Source organism: Lycorma delicatula, chromosome 5, assembly GCF_047948215.1.
Source record: "Lycorma delicatula isolate Av1 chromosome 5, ASM4794821v1, whole genome shotgun sequence".
Classification (NCBI taxonomy): domain Eukaryota; kingdom Metazoa; phylum Arthropoda; class Insecta; order Hemiptera; family Fulgoridae; genus Lycorma; species Lycorma delicatula.
Window position 1 is genome coordinate 90,032,141 of NC_134459.1, and position 17,449 is coordinate 90,049,589.

General features: G+C 29.5%; 1 protein-coding gene across 1 annotated transcript in view; it reads left to right on the forward strand.

Moving 5' to 3' along the window:
* Nucleotides 1–2,649: 2,649 nt before the first annotated feature.
* The window catches only part of LOC142325186 (1,5-anhydro-D-fructose reductase-like), a 52,109-nt gene continuing 37,309 nt past the window's right edge, over nt 2,650–17,449 (forward strand). Inside the window, exon 1 of the mRNA XM_075366617.1 lies at nt 2,650–2,782. Within this exon, the coding sequence (XP_075222732.1) occupies nt 2,660–2,782 (123 nt within the window). The 5' untranslated portion in view covers nt 2,650–2,659. The remainder of the gene's footprint in view (nt 2,783–17,449) is intronic.

Here is a 17,449-nt window from a genome sequence, read left to right on the forward strand (position 1 = left end):
TAAAATGTTATTTCATTAATTTATTTCATTTCATTTAATGCAAAAATAATTTATTTTTTCATGTTCTTTAAAAAAAGAAAATAATGATTTTTTTTCAATTTATTTATTAATACTATATTTATTTATTTATTTATTTAGATGTAAACAGTACAATATAAAATTTATGTTCTATGTGAAATTAAAAAAAGTTCAAAAGAAATTTTTATTTATTTTTAATCTTATCACTTTGAAAATAAAGGTTGTAATCAGTAAGAGTAAAAAAAATTGAAACATATGTTATTTACATCTCCAAATCAATCATTAATTATTTTTCCTAAAACATATATATATATTTAATGATTGATTCACTACACAAAGTTAAATCTTGTATATGAGAGTATGGAACGGAATTTTTGAATGAGATGAAAATGTAAATCTAATTAGAATTCAGAGACCTTCCAAATAAAAGGCTGTGACATTTTCTTCTGCATAGAGATCAGAATTTATAATAACTTAAAGGCTATTAAACAGTTCAAATAAAACTGAAATTATAAGTCCTAAAAAACAAAGAATAGTTTTTGAGTAAATAAAAAACAAAAGAATCAAAAAGCAAAGTAAATTTTCTTTAACATAATTTTTTTTTAAATATTTACATTACAGAAATTTTTTACTCATGTCAAAATATTATTAGTAATATACAAGTAACTTTCATCAGTTTTACTAGATTTAGACATTCCACATTTGGTTTTGAGATAACCAACTCATTTTTTTTTTTTTTTAGTCAGCTTTTTTAATTAGTTCTGTATTACGACTGAGTAGGCTAAAACTTTATTTTTAACTGTTAAAATTTTAACCATTTTATAAAAAACTAATTTAAAGTATATAATTGGTATTAAACAATACTTGTTAACTCACTTGTATAACTAACATGTACAATTAACTCACTTGTAAACTTTTAAATGTTTTGTCAGTACAAGATACAAATGTAGAGGAAAAGAAATATACAAAAACTGTGGGAGAATCCCCATTGTTGTAACATTCACTGTTCCATTTCCTACAAATTTATTTTCTAAACTACAAATGTTTATTTATTTTACTGGGTAACATTAGTTTATCACATATGCTAAAAATTTGATATGCTTGTGAATATGATGTAGAAATTTTGTAGTGTATGAAAAATGATAAACCTGACCAGAATTTGAACCAGATTACTTTACAACACATTTTACTTAAGAAATACAGTTTAAATATGCATTATAAATTCTTAATTTGACAATTATTTTTTTTTAAATTAAATCATCATGTTTTCTTTTTTTAACATTTTGGTACATTTTTTAGGTTCCGTGTAATATATATTTTGTAAACCAGCAGGGATTCTTGGAATGTAAAAGTTATTATATCCTTTTTGGTACATATTTATTAAAATAAGAATTCAATGTCTCATACAGTACTTTCACATCTTAATTATGATTTGAAAAAAAACACATACCTGATTCCAAATAATAATATGTGAGCACACTCTAAGCAGATCTAAAAAAATATCTTAGTTAAAATTGTAACAGGATTCATTCTTATGCAGATCACTTCCCATATGGTTAATACAAAGACCAGATTATATTACAGACCAGGTGATTAGTACCCTCACTCACACTTCATTACGAGTGATGTCAGTGACAAAATCACTTGTAGATAGATGTAATGTTCCATTACTAACTACATGTATGTATGTATTCATACATATATGAAATTCAACCTGTTAAAAATGTTACACTGAACAGAAAAATTAAGTATATTTTATTCCATTTAACTAAACTCAGGGATAAAATAAGGGTTAAAATGTAGCGAGTGCTTGATATAACAGTGGCAATCATACTTATAGAAAACAATTAGCAAATTTAATATTAAAATAACAGTTTCACTAAAGTTTTTACCAGAAGAAACCAAATTTAGTAACTTACATTCTGATTTTCCACCTGATAAAAACTACAAAAAAAAAAACTTCTCAGCGTTTTGAGTTTGCTCCTAATATTTTCCCTATATTATATTACTACAAATATCTGGAAAATTATTTTAGTAAAAAAGAATTATTAATATCTGAACTAAATACTGGTTGTTAAATTCCGGTTAGAGTGGTAAACTTCAACTTTATGGTTTCTTAACACTTGGGAATTTCTCAAAGATAATATGTCACATATCAAATCCACTTTTAATAAACCGGTTCTTGCAGATCACCAAAGCTTAACAACAATATTAGAAGCAGTTTTAACACCAATTTTTTTGTGATATGGAAATGATAACATTTATTGAAATTATTTATTAAAGAAAAAAAGTTAAGTTTTATTCGTATACAAAAAAAATAAATAAATAGTGAATTTGTATTAACATTAAATTTCGACAGTAGAATTACAATAAAATATTATGGATTATTAGCAAAGAATTAGATACTGATACTCCTTCAACTGCATTCATTCATTTATTCATCGTTTAATCGCCTGAATCCTTTTTCTTCTTCTAACAATAAATTAATATGAAAAGGATTAAAGAGGTCATAAAGTGAATGTTATTACATTGGAAACCAATAGCTACCGTACAGTACACAAATCCACGCCAGGCTTCACGTACGCCCGTTATATTAGTTTTAGGTAGGGTATGTGAAAGCGGAGAAACAGTGGAAATTGTAATGGGTTGTCACGTTTCTTCTACGAGTCGAACTCAGTCGACACATTGCTCTCGAACAAATAGCACCATGCAGGTATTCCAGAACGGAATTAAAATGCCCTCCATCGGATACGGGACATGGCTGGTAAATTCATATTATTATTTTTTTTTTTAGGATTTTATTTTAATGTTAAATTTTTAAAACATGATAAATTTTTTTTCTATTTAAATTTATGTAATTCGCCGTTATCATTTTTTTACCCAATATTAAAAAGATATTTTTCAAATTAAACACTTTTAAGCTTAAAATATTTAAAAATTGATTTTCAATAACTTATGGTATACCAACCCAACCAAGGTAAACCCCAATTTTTTCCAAAGACCGATATAGACTTCGTTTAAAATTTTAAAAATGTAATAATGTTAAAATAAAATAAAAACCTCTAGAAATTGTATTTTTATTCAACAATTTTTATATTTCGAATATGTGAAATATGTACAAATAAAATTAAACAGTATTAAAATACTCGTGTGTATATATACTATTATATATATATATATATATATTTTTTTTTTTTTTTTTTTTTTTTTTTTTTTTTTTTTTTTTTTTTTTAACTGAAGTTGGAATCAGCCAAAATTACAAGTATTTTTCTTAATCCGTAAATATCATTGAAAATACGTATATAATTATTTACTTAAATGTGTCGATAAACCATATTATCCCATTATTTCAAGTCGTTTTAAGAATCAACAGAGTCCTTTGTGGTCTATTCTTAAAATAAATGTTAAAAAATTATCTTGTTATGTATTATCGTAACAATTTTTTTTTTTAATTGAAAACAAAAATTTTTTTTTAGTTTATAATTATTTGCCATTTACCATTTCATAATATATATTTTAGAATTCTACATGTAAACATAAAGAAAGAAGTGCATGACATATTCCTGAAAGGTCCAGTTTTAAATATTAATAAATAATTTTTTCAGTTTATAGAACGTAATAACCTAATCTTAAACAAAAATTACAAGTGCAGGTAGCAATAGGTTTAAAATTTAATAAAAAACTTATCAATGTTTACAAAACTTTGAGTATATCAAAATATGCTAAAAGACGACATTTATAAATAATCATAAAGCAAGAAAAAAGTTAAGTAAGGATTCAAAAATAAATAAAAACATACCCAGATATCAGACGATACACATTCAATCAAAGTCATTTTATAATTATCATTTTCTAAAAGTACCGTTAGAAAAAAATGAGAAATAACTACGTATAATTTTTATCACAATACACGACTATTGGGATTAAATTCTATTTATGTATGGAATCACTTAATAAGTTTTGTCATATTTCCCAGATTTTCTGAGCTTAAATAAAGTGCATTTCGCGGTGTATTTGGATGTTCTTGATATTAACCTATCAGAAAAATTTACCAAGATATGATGAAAATTAAGAGTCACCTACAGGATTTTAAAAGTAATTTATATCCGAACAACTTATAATAGAATATTTGTACGGGAATAAATAAAAACGCATTGTAGCTAAATATAGTCTGATGTATTAATTTATGGTTTATATTTAAAAAATGTTTAACCGCTCAATTTCAATTAGACGTTAAGGAGACAAACGTACGCCTCCTTCGTCAGTGGATAGCATTAAAATGATAAACACAAATATTTATTGGAGTACCACAGAACTCCACCAACAAAGTGTCCGTATTACCTTCTAAAACATCTTTTGGAAGAACAAATCTGTCAAAAATTTTTCCAAGTAATTGATTACATTGTCCGCAAGTTTCGAAGTAAGTCGTTAAAATTTGTATTTATATTTTAAAAAGTTGCCATCACATTTCGTTACGCGAATGAACTCGTTTAATAATAATTAAAAACGATTCTGTATATTTAAGAAGCACCATTCTGACATCTTAAAAGTGAAGATAAGCCCGTTAACAAAGTAAGTTAACGATTTGTTCTTAAAAACCAAATCATGCCCATACATACGCAAAACTATCATTAAATAAAACATTAAAAAACCCTCTAAATGTGTAAAAACACGTTATACAACAATTGCATAAAAAGAAAGATTCATTTAACAAATAATTACACGATTTACAGCTTCTCATTTTAGTACACTTGCAAATACAAAATTACATAAAACAACAAAATTATACAACTTCTGGACTCGTAATAAACTTAAAAAAAAACCACGAAACATACATTTTGTAAAACCTTCCCACCTTAAACAGCGCCATTAACAACATATCTAGATGTCGTACACGAAAATCTTAAACGTTTCACTGATTATAACCTGACATATTACTAACAAAGGTGTGATTTTATATTAGCTTTCAATAGATATTCTTGAAAAACAAATTATAATGCGAAAATGTCATTAAAATTTTACCACGTTTCGTTATGCTAAATAAAGAAAAATGTATAGTTTTTCAGGAAACAAGACTTATAATTTTAAAATTTATTGAAATATAAAATAAACGTTTTTACCTGTAAAATTCTCTGTATAATTTCTCTTTTGGTTTAATTCATAATTAAATTAGATTATTTCTTTTCAAATTAGTCTACAATTTTTTATACAAATATTACACAGATTCGGCCGAACTGATTTAAATGGAACTTGCTAAATAAAATTATTATCTTCTTTGAATAAATCTTAACTTACTTTCTTTTTCCTGTTTAGCCTCCGGTAACTACCGTTTAGATAATACTTCAGAGGATGAATGAGGATGATATGTATGAGTGTAAATGAAGTGTAGTCTTGTACATTCTCAGTTCGACCATTCCTGAGATGTGTGGTTAATTGAAACCCAACCACCAAAGAACACCGGTATCCACGATCTTAGTATTCAAATCCGTGTAAAAATATCTGGCTTTACAAGGACTTGAACGCTGGAACTCTCGACTTCCAAATCAGCTGATTTGGAATAAAGCTTAACTACTTATCTTAAACTTAACTCTGTTTAATACCTTAACTTTAAGTATTTGTAGTGAAACTCCCCGCTTCTTATGAGGAAAAATATTTTTTGCAACTGTAATTTTTAACGTTTCAACGTTTATTCCATCAGCAAACAATAAAAATTTTAGTGCAGTTTTTTTACGATTTACTCGCTGAAGATTCACCTTAACGAAAAATTTCAAGGTCTTAAAATAAAATCAAACGTTCAAATTTATTTCAATTTTGAACTTCCAAACCCCCTTGTAAATAACAAATCACCAATTATATATAATTTTCTCGTTGAAGATACCTTTAACAATAGATTTTGGAAGGCGGAATAAAAATTAAAAGAATGAAAAGAGATGCAACTATAGTATACAATGTTTTTTTCAGATTTTAATTCGAGGATTCTCTATTGGGTAATGGAGGTTATCCGAGGAATGTCGGTATACCGACATTATGCGCATTATGCTCATGCATCCTCATATCCTCATGCTCGTTATGAAGTAATGAGAAACGTTTATCAATTTTATTATAACAATTTTATTCATTTTATAATTAAACATTACACATATTAGTATAAATGCGAAAGATTGTCTGTTTTTTCTGTTTGTAACAGCATCACGCGAGAACCAACCGACCGTTGCTTTCAAATTTTCAGGATACATTCGTGTTATCCCAGAGAAGGTTTTAAATTTTAGATCGAGCATCCAGCCTCCTTGGGGGCGAAGTTGTGAATTAAAAATATTCATTAAAGAAACAAAAATTAATTTTTTTTTTCCATTACATTTTTATCATAATGGCAACAGAAATATATTGAAGTGAAGTGATTAATTCTTTTTTATTTAATGAATATCTGTAAAATACAGGATACCTGCAGAATTACTGTGCAGTGCAGATGAGGAAGCGATAGATAGATTACACAAACCCACCGGGTTGGTATAGTGATGAACGCGTCTTCCCAGATCAGCTGATTTGGAAGTGGAGAGTTCCAGCGTTCAAGTCCCAGTTATCTTTACACAGATTTGAATTCTAGATCGTGGATACCGGTGTTCTTTGGTGGTTGGGTTTCAATTAACCACACATTTCAGGAATGGTAGAACTGAGACTGTACAAGACTACACTTCATTTACATTCATACATTTCATCCTCATTCATCTTCTGAAATATTATCTGAAAGGTAATTACCGGAGGCTAAACAGGAAAAAGAAAAGAAAAGATGGATTATACAAACTGATATGTAATATTTACGAAAAAGGGGAAATTCTGTCAGACTTCAAAAAGAGTGTTATTGTCATTATACCAAAGAAAGCTGTGAAGAATACAGAACAATTAGCTTAACTACTCACGCATAAAAATCTTAACTAGAATTCTGTACAGAATTTGAGAGAAGTGTGGAATAAGTATTAGGAGAAGACCAATTTGGTTTTAGGAAAAGTATAGGAATAAGGGAAGTAATTTTTGCGCTCAAATTAATAGTAGAAAGAATATTAAAGAAAAACAAACTAACACACATAGTATTTATAGACTTAGAAAAGGCATTTGATAACGTAGACTGGAATAAAATGTTCAATATTTTTAAAAATTTAGGGTCAAAGTATAGAGATAAAAGATCAATTGCTAACATTTTTACAGGAATCAAACTGCACCAGCAATAATCGAAGAATATAAGAAAGAAGCCGTATTAAAAAAGGGAATCCAACAAGGATGTTCCCTATCCCTATTACTTTTTAATCTTTACATAGAACTAACAGTTAATTATGTAAAAGAACAATTTAGATCCGGAGTAACAGTGCAAGATGAAAAGATGAAGATGCTACGATTTGCTGATGATATAGTAATTCTAACTGAAAGTAAAAAAGATTTAGAAGAAATAATTAACAGTATGGATGAAGTCCTGCGCAAGAACTACCACATGAAAATAAACAAGAACAAAAAAAAATTAATGAAATGTAGTAGAAATAACGAAGATGGACCACTGAATATAAAGATAGGAAGAGAAAAGATTATGGAGGTAGAAGAATTCTATTATTTGGGAAGTAGAATTATTAAAGATGGACGAAGCAGGAGCGATATAAAATGCCGAATAGCACAGGCAAAACGACCCTTCAGTCAGAAATTTAATTTGTTTACGTCAAAAATTAATTTAAGCGTCAGTAAAAAATTTTTGAAAGTATATGTTTGGAGCGTAGCTTTACATGGAAGTGAAACTTGGACGATCGGAGTTCCTGAGAAGAAAAGATTAGAATCTTTTGAGATGTGGTGTTATAAAAGAATGTTAAAAATCAGATGGGTGGATAAAGTGACAAATGAAGAGGTGTTGCGGCAAACTGATGAAGAAAGAAGCATTTGGAAAAATATAGTTAAAAGAAGAGACAGACTTATAGACCACATATTAAGACATCCTGGGGTAGTTGCTTTGATATTGTAGGGACAGGTAGATGGGAAAAATTGAACAGACAGGCAACGTTTGGAATATGTAAAAAACATTGTTAGGGATGTAAGGGTTATACCAAAATGAAACGACTGGCACTAGGTAGGGAATCTTGGAGAGCTGCATCAAACCATTCAAATCTGTAAAATATTTAATATTCACACTACTATAGTTATTACTATTCTGCCTTTTATAATTTAGTTTTTTTCAAGTATTTTTTAAGTCTGTATATTTTCTTCTTCGACATTTCCTCTTTTTTTTCCTTTTTTATACATAACGTCCCCTTCCATTATTCATTTTTCTTCTTTATTCCATGTGGTTTTTTAAATCTTTTTCATTATTTCCTCTACGAATAGATCGGATCTAGGATGATCATTAAGTACCGTTAAGCGTAGCCGAATTTCACGAAAACAAGAAACCAAAGAGGAAAGAGATCGAGTTTAAAGGCTGAACGAGCATATAAACGCAAAAGTTTCTCACAACCATAAATAATGAACGCGTCGGTGCTCCAGAGGGCGCGGTTGGGCGAGAGAAGTAAGCCCTGACCGGCTAGTTATCATTATATAAAATTATAATTTTAGAAAATAAAAATTAAAAAATATCCTGATCTATGTACAAAACTTTTCGTCAGTATTATCTTTTTTTTTAAATAATTTATTTATTACTTTTTTATCTCCCAAAAACAAAATTGATAGCGGAAAATAAAATAAAAATGTAACTAGATTTTTCTAGTACGCACTATCATAGGTATTTTTTTTCAGTGGAATGGATGCAATGGTTCTACATAAAATCCACGTTGTATAAAAGTGGTTTACTGGGTCACTAGTTATTTTTTAGACATATAGACTCAAAAAATATGTATATATAAATTTGGTAAAGAATTACCATTTTCTCCCCTTTAATCGTTTCATAAATTAACTTTTTTATTTATTTTTTTTTTCATAAATTAATAAATAAATGAATTTATGAAAAAATTACTGTTCATTCTGTAATGATTATTCTCAGCAACAATAATATTTCAATAAGTTACTTACAAATCAAAGAAAAAAATAAGAAAACTTAAAAAAAAAGAATGAATCATATTACCACATTTACTAAATCATCCGACATGCCTCCACGTACCAATTCTTATCTATTACACAAAGGGTAATTGGGGAAAAAATTGTTAAATGATTCCTACGAAAGCTACTTGAATTTGTAATTGTTTTAATGCTTTTACACTAAAATATTTTACTAATAAATTTCTAGAAATAAACTACTTTCACCAGAAAAGGACAGAATTCCCGACTTAAATTTCAAATATTCAAGTGACAGTTTTTTTAAATTAATTTTCTTTTTTACCTTGAAAATCTTCTCTAAAATCTATTTTCAAAGAGTAAATAATAATAACAAAAAAATTAATTTCTTTGTATCTTCAAGATTATTGTTTTAAATCGAATAATTTTTCTAATCTGAGCCTGTAGATGACAAAAAGATTTTCCTTTATTAATCTGGCTCTTAGTTATCTATCATGTTTATATTACAATCTGTCTGTAGCAGTCAAATCAGTTTTTGAATTTACATTTACCTATCCACTACGTTAAAAAACACACCTCTTCGAAATTATTTGTACGCAACCGAAGTCAGGAATTAAAATAGAAGGTGAAAAATGCAAATAATTATTATAAAAATAATTTGAAAAAATAAAAACAATTAAAAAGGAAATCAAGAGTAAAATCTCGGGTACCTAGTCTTGAGGTAAATAATTTAGATGGCGAGAGAATGTTAGAACGAGCGAGAGATTATAAATTGTATGAATGTAATGGACTTAAAACATAAATGAACGGGAGATAATGCCAAAATATAATAATAAATAATAGACCAAATATTAATTTATTCTCTAACTTTATTTTACAAGTATACTTTTAAAAATTTCTCTTTTGTTCAGATTTTATTGACAATAGACTAGCAATGCCTATTAATTAAAAAAGATTTTCACCCTTCTATAAATAGATAATTTTTTTCTCTAACCATTAAAAACATTTAGCTATTACAAAAATAAAATAGTAATTGATCAGTTTCAAAGTAACTTAAAAATATAATTTTTAAAGTCTCTACAATTCAAATAATTCCGTAAAAGTCTTTATTAAATACAAAATGAATGAATAATCAGTCATATAGGCATATTATTAGATTATTAGTATTATTAGATTTAATAGTACCACGTTAGCATTTACGGAAAATTTCAATATCTGTAAAATCCCCATCTTAAAAAATGTTTCTACTTGCCATCATAATATTTATTTGTTTCGCTTCAAATACATATTTAAATCATACATGCAAAAATAAACTTATCTGACATATATTAATTTAAGTTAAGTTTGTGACTCAACGAGTTCTGTTTTTAAAAAACATGAACTTTATTTATACAATTAATGTTATTACAATTAGTATACATGTAATCGTACATAATTAACTGTTAACATCATCATTGCGTACATGCTAAATAATAAATTGAATAGGACGATACAATATCGAACGAGTTCTTTCTATTTAAAACATTATGCTAAGAAAATCTAATTAGAACTTTATGAAGTATAATTCAGAACTCTAATATAGGACGATGTTCATCGAACGAGTCTACTATGAGAACTGAATAATTATTCTGTACACTGGTACAAGATGCAACCAAGATGCATCTTTCTTTTTTCCTGTTTAGCATCCAGGAATTACCTTTCAGATAATACTTCAGAGGATGAATGAGGATGATATGTATGAGTGTAAATGAAGTGTAGTCTTATACAGCCTCAGTTCGACCATTCCTGAGATGAGTGGTTAATTGAAATCCAACCAATAAAGAACACCGGTATCCACGATCTAGTATTCAAATCCGTGTAAAAATAACTGGGATTTGAACGGTAGAACACTCGACTTCCAAATCAGCTGATTTGGGAAGACGGGTTCACCACTAGACCAACCCGGTGAGTTAACACTTTTTATTTAAAGTTTAGTTTTATTACGATAAATTATATCAGTTAAAAGATCTTTATTATAGATTAATTACTAAAAAATGACACAATTTGATATCGGGATCCGATAGAGAGGAATTAGCCTTATTATCGGTATTCAAAACGGGAAAATTCTGCCTATTCTGAAAATATCAAAGAAGTGATATAAACCACCGCAGGATAGTTCTTAAGTAATAAAGATTTTATTTGAGTGATATATTAACTAAATATAGGTAAATACAAATGCAGTACAGGCAAAAACTTACTACAGATAAATACATTACCTGTATCATAATGAACATTAACGATTAACGGCAATAATAAATAGAAAACAAAACTTTCTAGAGTTACAAATATTTTAACTTAAATAAAATTTACATTATATGTACAATTGGCTTATTAAAAATCTATCTAATTTATATTTAGAACTGAAATTTACTTTGAAGTCAATGACTGATAAAGTATGTCACGAGTATTATTATTATTATTATTATTACCACCACACCTGTATTACACTCTAATTTCAGTTGTGCAGTGTTCAATGTTGTCTGCATGTTTCTCTGTTTGTAAACAGTAACATTAACAGTTAATTTTATTATGTATCACATTTATTGCAGTATTAAAAAAAAGATATCTAGATGTGTTTATTGCTGAAACTAAAAACCTAATGAATTTTTCGTTTGAAATTGTACAAATATCTAGAAAAAATTTGTAAACGTGGCGTAAAATAGTTTATTTTATTTTATATTATTACCAAAGAGAATAACATACTTCATACAATGATTACCGTGACATAAAATCTTTTCAAAAAGTATCCGACATCTGGGCTTTGGACCCAGTCGCTTTTCTCACACTGTTGAAAACATTTTTCGAACATCTTTTCAGGAATTTAGGATTGATATTCATAAATTTGTGACGATATCTTTGTTTCATTGTGTTTTCAAAAATTCTCTTAAAATGCTACTCTATAAACCCAAGAAAATCGTTCGGTAACGAGTAATTTTTCATAAATTCTTTTCATTATGAATGAATGATAATGAATTTTTTCATTAACGTCAGCATTCAGCTTCTTAACAATTAACTACAACTTTGATCACTTTCCACCAAACTTCTGTCGTTTTTGAACGTTTATATCGTTACTTTATTGTTTTTAATTCCATAGCATCACCTTTGATATTATAATAATACTTTTCAGGTTGTGTATCGCCGGGATTTTGGCAGCACTTAATGCTTTTCATCATGCTCGAAATGACAATACACTGAAAGTACTTAATTCTATAACATCTGACTGCTGAGTTTAATGTACGATTAATTTTTATGAAGACAGCTTGAAAAGAATTACAGAGCTCTGCAAACGTTATACTTCTATTGAAATCTTACTCATACTCAATTGTTTATTTTTCCAAAAGTAAAAAAAGGTCAGTTACTTCAAGAACTAACTTTTTTTTGTCTATAATCTCCTCACCTCCCGGAGCCGGATCCGCAATTACCCATACATAACTCAGCTCCGACGGGTGTCTCAAACAACCTCGGTAAGGCGCCCCCAGTAAGGCTGTGGGGTTGTCCCCTACAGACACCGCAGCTTAGTTGTGGAAACTTCAGCGGATTCATGACGTGGGCGAAATCCCCTTGCATCCATGGCCTCCAGGCGCATGTCCATGCAATTTGCATGCGAGACACCGAGGCTCCTGCATACAGTCTTTTTGCAAGCGGCCAGGTTCGCCACAGGTAAAGCAATGGCCGCTGCGATCTGGTACAAGACACAATTTTGCCCTGTGACCTGGCTTCCTGCACCGAAAACATAAGTCATCAAAGGTGCGCCTCATCACCCGACAGGCCACCCACCCACCCAATTCGAATTCGTCCATCGGACAGAAGCTTGTCCCTGAAACCTGACGAAGTTCCTTTAGGAACTCGTTCTTCATAGTGAGTACGTCCATGTCCTTAACAACAACGTGGACCCTCCGCCGCCTCTTCCCGTCAGAGCCGTAGTGGCACCCTATACTTTTTCGGCGACATCCTTTCTCAGTTGTTCAGCCGCACCACTATCAGCTCACACCAGGAGATGTAGGTCCTCCCCCTACCCCTGTCGTACGGAGAAGACACCGACCTCACCCGGCGACACAGCCCCCTTGACGGATCAAAGGTGGTCAGTATAGCTCTTACCTTCTGTCCTAACCACCTCCGTTGTTGTCAGCGGACCCACGGGTGGTTTCTTGCTCTTTAACGACGATGCCGATGGTACTCGTGAAATACACATATAATGCTTCTTTTCCACCCGCCTACACACGTACTCCACGGAACGCCGCAGAATCTGCCCAAGCCGACCCGAAGGCCCACAAAAGCAGACTACTCGATCCTGCCTATCTTACATCACTTGCGGTACGGACCTGTAAATGACCGAGGCCAACTCGCAATCCCCAACAGCCGAATCAACCACTAAAAAGCGTAGTCAGTCCGATCCACATCAATTTTACATCCATTGTCCCCTCCGGATAGATCACGTTCAGTGGACTGCTCCACAAGGACCTGGCCCGCCTTCAATTTGTCCACTCGGGCCAAATCCTGAATCCATGGTCCCTTACAGAACAACGGTGCATGTTACGAGTCTTCGACTCCCAACGCCATGTTTATAATCCAAGCAGACCCAACATCCTCTGACAACTGAACGGTGTCCTCCACTAGAGTTGAAGATAGGAAGACCTCCTGAGGCCAGCCTCAGAACTAACTTAATATATAGAAATTCAATTAAAACCGATATATATTTTTTAATCAGTTATTGTAAAATATACACACAATATTTAAGTGGTGGAATTAAAACAGTCAAATTTATTCAAAAAACTTAAAATTACATACTGTCTTATCAGTAACTTTTTTACTTTATTCACTACAGATTTTACCTCTTTCGAGAATGTTGAGGTTACTTGAATGCATTTTTTTTATTATTGTTATTATTTAGGTTATATATGCGTAATCATCGACGTGAAAACTGGTTTCAGTCCTTAATACTACTACTAAAAACCTACACATAGCTAAACATGTATTGTAAAGAGGTGCTTAATTGTACGGTGAAAAGCTAAACCTATTCAAGTTTATAAACCGATATTAATCCATCTAAATTATTCGTTCTCAGAGTGGGCGATAACGCTCCATTGTGGGCGCTAGAGAGGCCTCTACCGGTAGAAGACTCACAAAAACTTGGGGGCGTTCAGGCGATCTAGGAAGGCGTGGCTGATTAAAAAAAAAAGTAAAAATTATGCTTTCCTGATATTTCAAACTAAAATTAAGTACCTACCACGCTAGTATAACAAATTAAAGGAACACGTATATTTCATGATAAAAAATCGTATGATGTGGACAACACATCAGATTTTATGATGACTTCTTATACGCCTATTAAATTACATTTTCACATTTTTTGTAAATGAAAAGAACATAAAATTTCATTTTATTAAAAACTTAATATTTTTTCATATTTATTTTTTTTGTTTTTGAATTATTTATCGTAATTCTTTTTACAATGAGTGGTTAATAATTACTAACAAATCAATATATTTAAATTAAAAGAAAAAAAAATTAAAAAAAAGAGATGAAGTCTGTTTCGAACCGATGTGCCTTCCCCTAAGATCCAAATATTTCATTAATTAAATGTTTATTTGGCTATAACTCTGGAACCAATGAAAATAAGTATCACTTATGACATATCGTTGAAAAGCTCTCAATGAGAACTTATTACTGCAGTTAAGAAAAAGTCCAAAATCCAGATTATTTGGATTTTGGGCCTTTTTGGACACTTTTGGTTCAGTCGATTGCAATCAAAAGAGGAGGTGTACAACTAGATGTTACAACAGTTCCAAATCCAAAATTTTAACATCCTACGGCTAATCGTTTTTGAGTTATGTGAGATACATGCGTACATACACACATACAGATGTCACGCCGAAACTAGTCAAAATGAATTCAAGGATGGTCAAAATGGATATTTCCGTTGAAATCTGGAAACTGAAATTTTTCGCAATCAACAATACTTCCTTTACTTCGTACAATGGAGTAAAAATGATTGTATTCAAAGTACTTTGAATACAGGGTTCAAAACTTTGCAACCAAGAGGCTTAGAGAGACGAATAAAGAAAAAATTAAACCTTGAATACTCTACTTTTTGACAGCACATTTCAGATTTCAAAAATCATCAAATTAAATTAAAATCAGCGAAAAGAAAATTTTTAAAAATTTGAAAGTTTTTCTTCATGTTTGATCGAGCGCATGGGGAAACAAACTTTTCAGTAAACTGCATTAAAATCGTTTAAAAGGTTAAGACATTAGCTTTAATTTTTCTTTCTGTATGTCTCTCTACGATTTTTCTGAACTGAAATACTCCACTTTAAAGAGAAAAGGTCACTTTTGTCTTTAATGCTTCATATCTCCCGATTTAAGCAACGTATTGGTACAAATAAATATGGAAAATTAAAGGGTCTGTTTATATGCTGTTTTTAAGAGCGCATCTTAAAAACAACAATTGCAATTATTATTTTTAATAGATGGTAAGTTTAAAAATTTTGGAGGGTTGCTAGAATATTTTTGATACTCAATGTGGGCGGTGGGCGAAAAAGCTTGAGAATCAATGATCTAAATAGATTTTTATAAAACATTAATAAAGATTTACCACGATCATACTTATACACCGCAGTACCTTAATAAGATAAAGATTTATAACAGAAATAATATATTTCTACAATATTTTGATAAACAATGCATTAACCAATAAAGTTCAAGGAGGGAAGTATAAATTATACATAACAATCAATATAATTATAGAGAAAAGGTAAAAATGTGACAGTTTTTTTTTTTAGAAATGTTTTTGATATTTAATTATTTCCTTTCCTTTTTTATTAATCCTTTGACATTTATGTAAAAGGATTATTATATTATTTTAAAAGTAGCAGGCTAGGAAACAGTGTTGTTTTATAATATGAATTTTCACTCATAATATTTAAGGATTATTTAATAGCAGTTCAGAATACTAATAATCCAATGATGTAAATTTATAAAATGCTATTCTTTACGAAGTTAATGAATGTTATTTTAAACTTTCTTCATTACCTAAAAGCAACCACGTAATTCAAACAAAAAGTCTGGAAGCACGCAAACTTCGTATTGTTATTTAATTTGGTATTTTTCAAACGTTCTTTATAGAGTATTCCCATTAGACAAACCTCTTAAGCATGTCTCTTGTAATTTATTATATACAATACTTTAAACTTTGACGATTAAAGAAAGCATCAATATCAGTTTTAGTTCGTAATTTTTTTCATTAAAACTCTAAAAAGATAAATTTTAATATAAATGCTCTTAATATTTTTAGAAAATATTAACTTAATTGCCGTAAATAATCAAATAGATTATAATTCAATCCTCATAATGAATTTAAAGTGAAGTTTATCTGTATCAATTACAATAGCCAAAAGTTTCACTTGTAATATAAAGTAATTTATAATTACTGTAATAATATAAAATCATGTATATTACAAAATTACACATAAAGTTTTGAAAGTAACAGCATACGATGTACAAAAAACACAGTTACAATGTTTTAAGGAAACCCCAAAACTGCAAAATGTATAAAACCAATATAGGTATACTACATTGGTGTCAATATCATGTTGTGGACTTAGGTGTGTGTATGATGTGAGTGAGAAATAGTGAGAGGATAACTGAAGTAAATTTGTTGTGTGTGTGTGTGTGTGTGTGTGTGTGTGTGTGTGTGTGTGTGTGTGTGTGTGTGTGTGTGTGTGTGAGAGAGAGAGAGAGAGAGAGAGAGAGAGAGAGAGAGAGTTGTGAATTACAGTTTTCTATTTTAATGTTTTTTGTTGTTTTTTTTTATCTGGTACTCCTACCACAAGGGTTTGGTTTGTAGGTAGTATATTTTCATGTGCAACTACAGCATTATCTTTATCAATATCAGGGTGCTAAATTTATTGACATAGCAAACTGATTATATCAGCGAGTGGCAAATTAATTAAGTGCTTTATATTTTATTAATGCATTTCATTGTATCACTTTCGTGATTTTCTGTTTGTTCTATGTATTCATACCGAGTTTAAAATAGATTAAAAATCCATTACTTAGAAAAACAAATTAATAAAACTTAGTCATAATACAAATATAAAAAAACACACAAAAAAAAACATTTATTTAAAATAAATAAATATATACATGAACTATAATAAAACTTATACTAAAGTCTGAATGACTTAAATTTTATAAGTTTTTTTAACCGACTGCAACAAAAGAAAAGATTCTCAAGTCTACCCGCTTGTATTTCATTTTTAATTATAATTATTCGGTTAATTTTTTTTTATTTTGTGTATTTACGTATTAAACTTCACTAAATGAATCAATTCAATGAATTTTTTTACCGATTTTTCGTCGACTTTTACGAAGG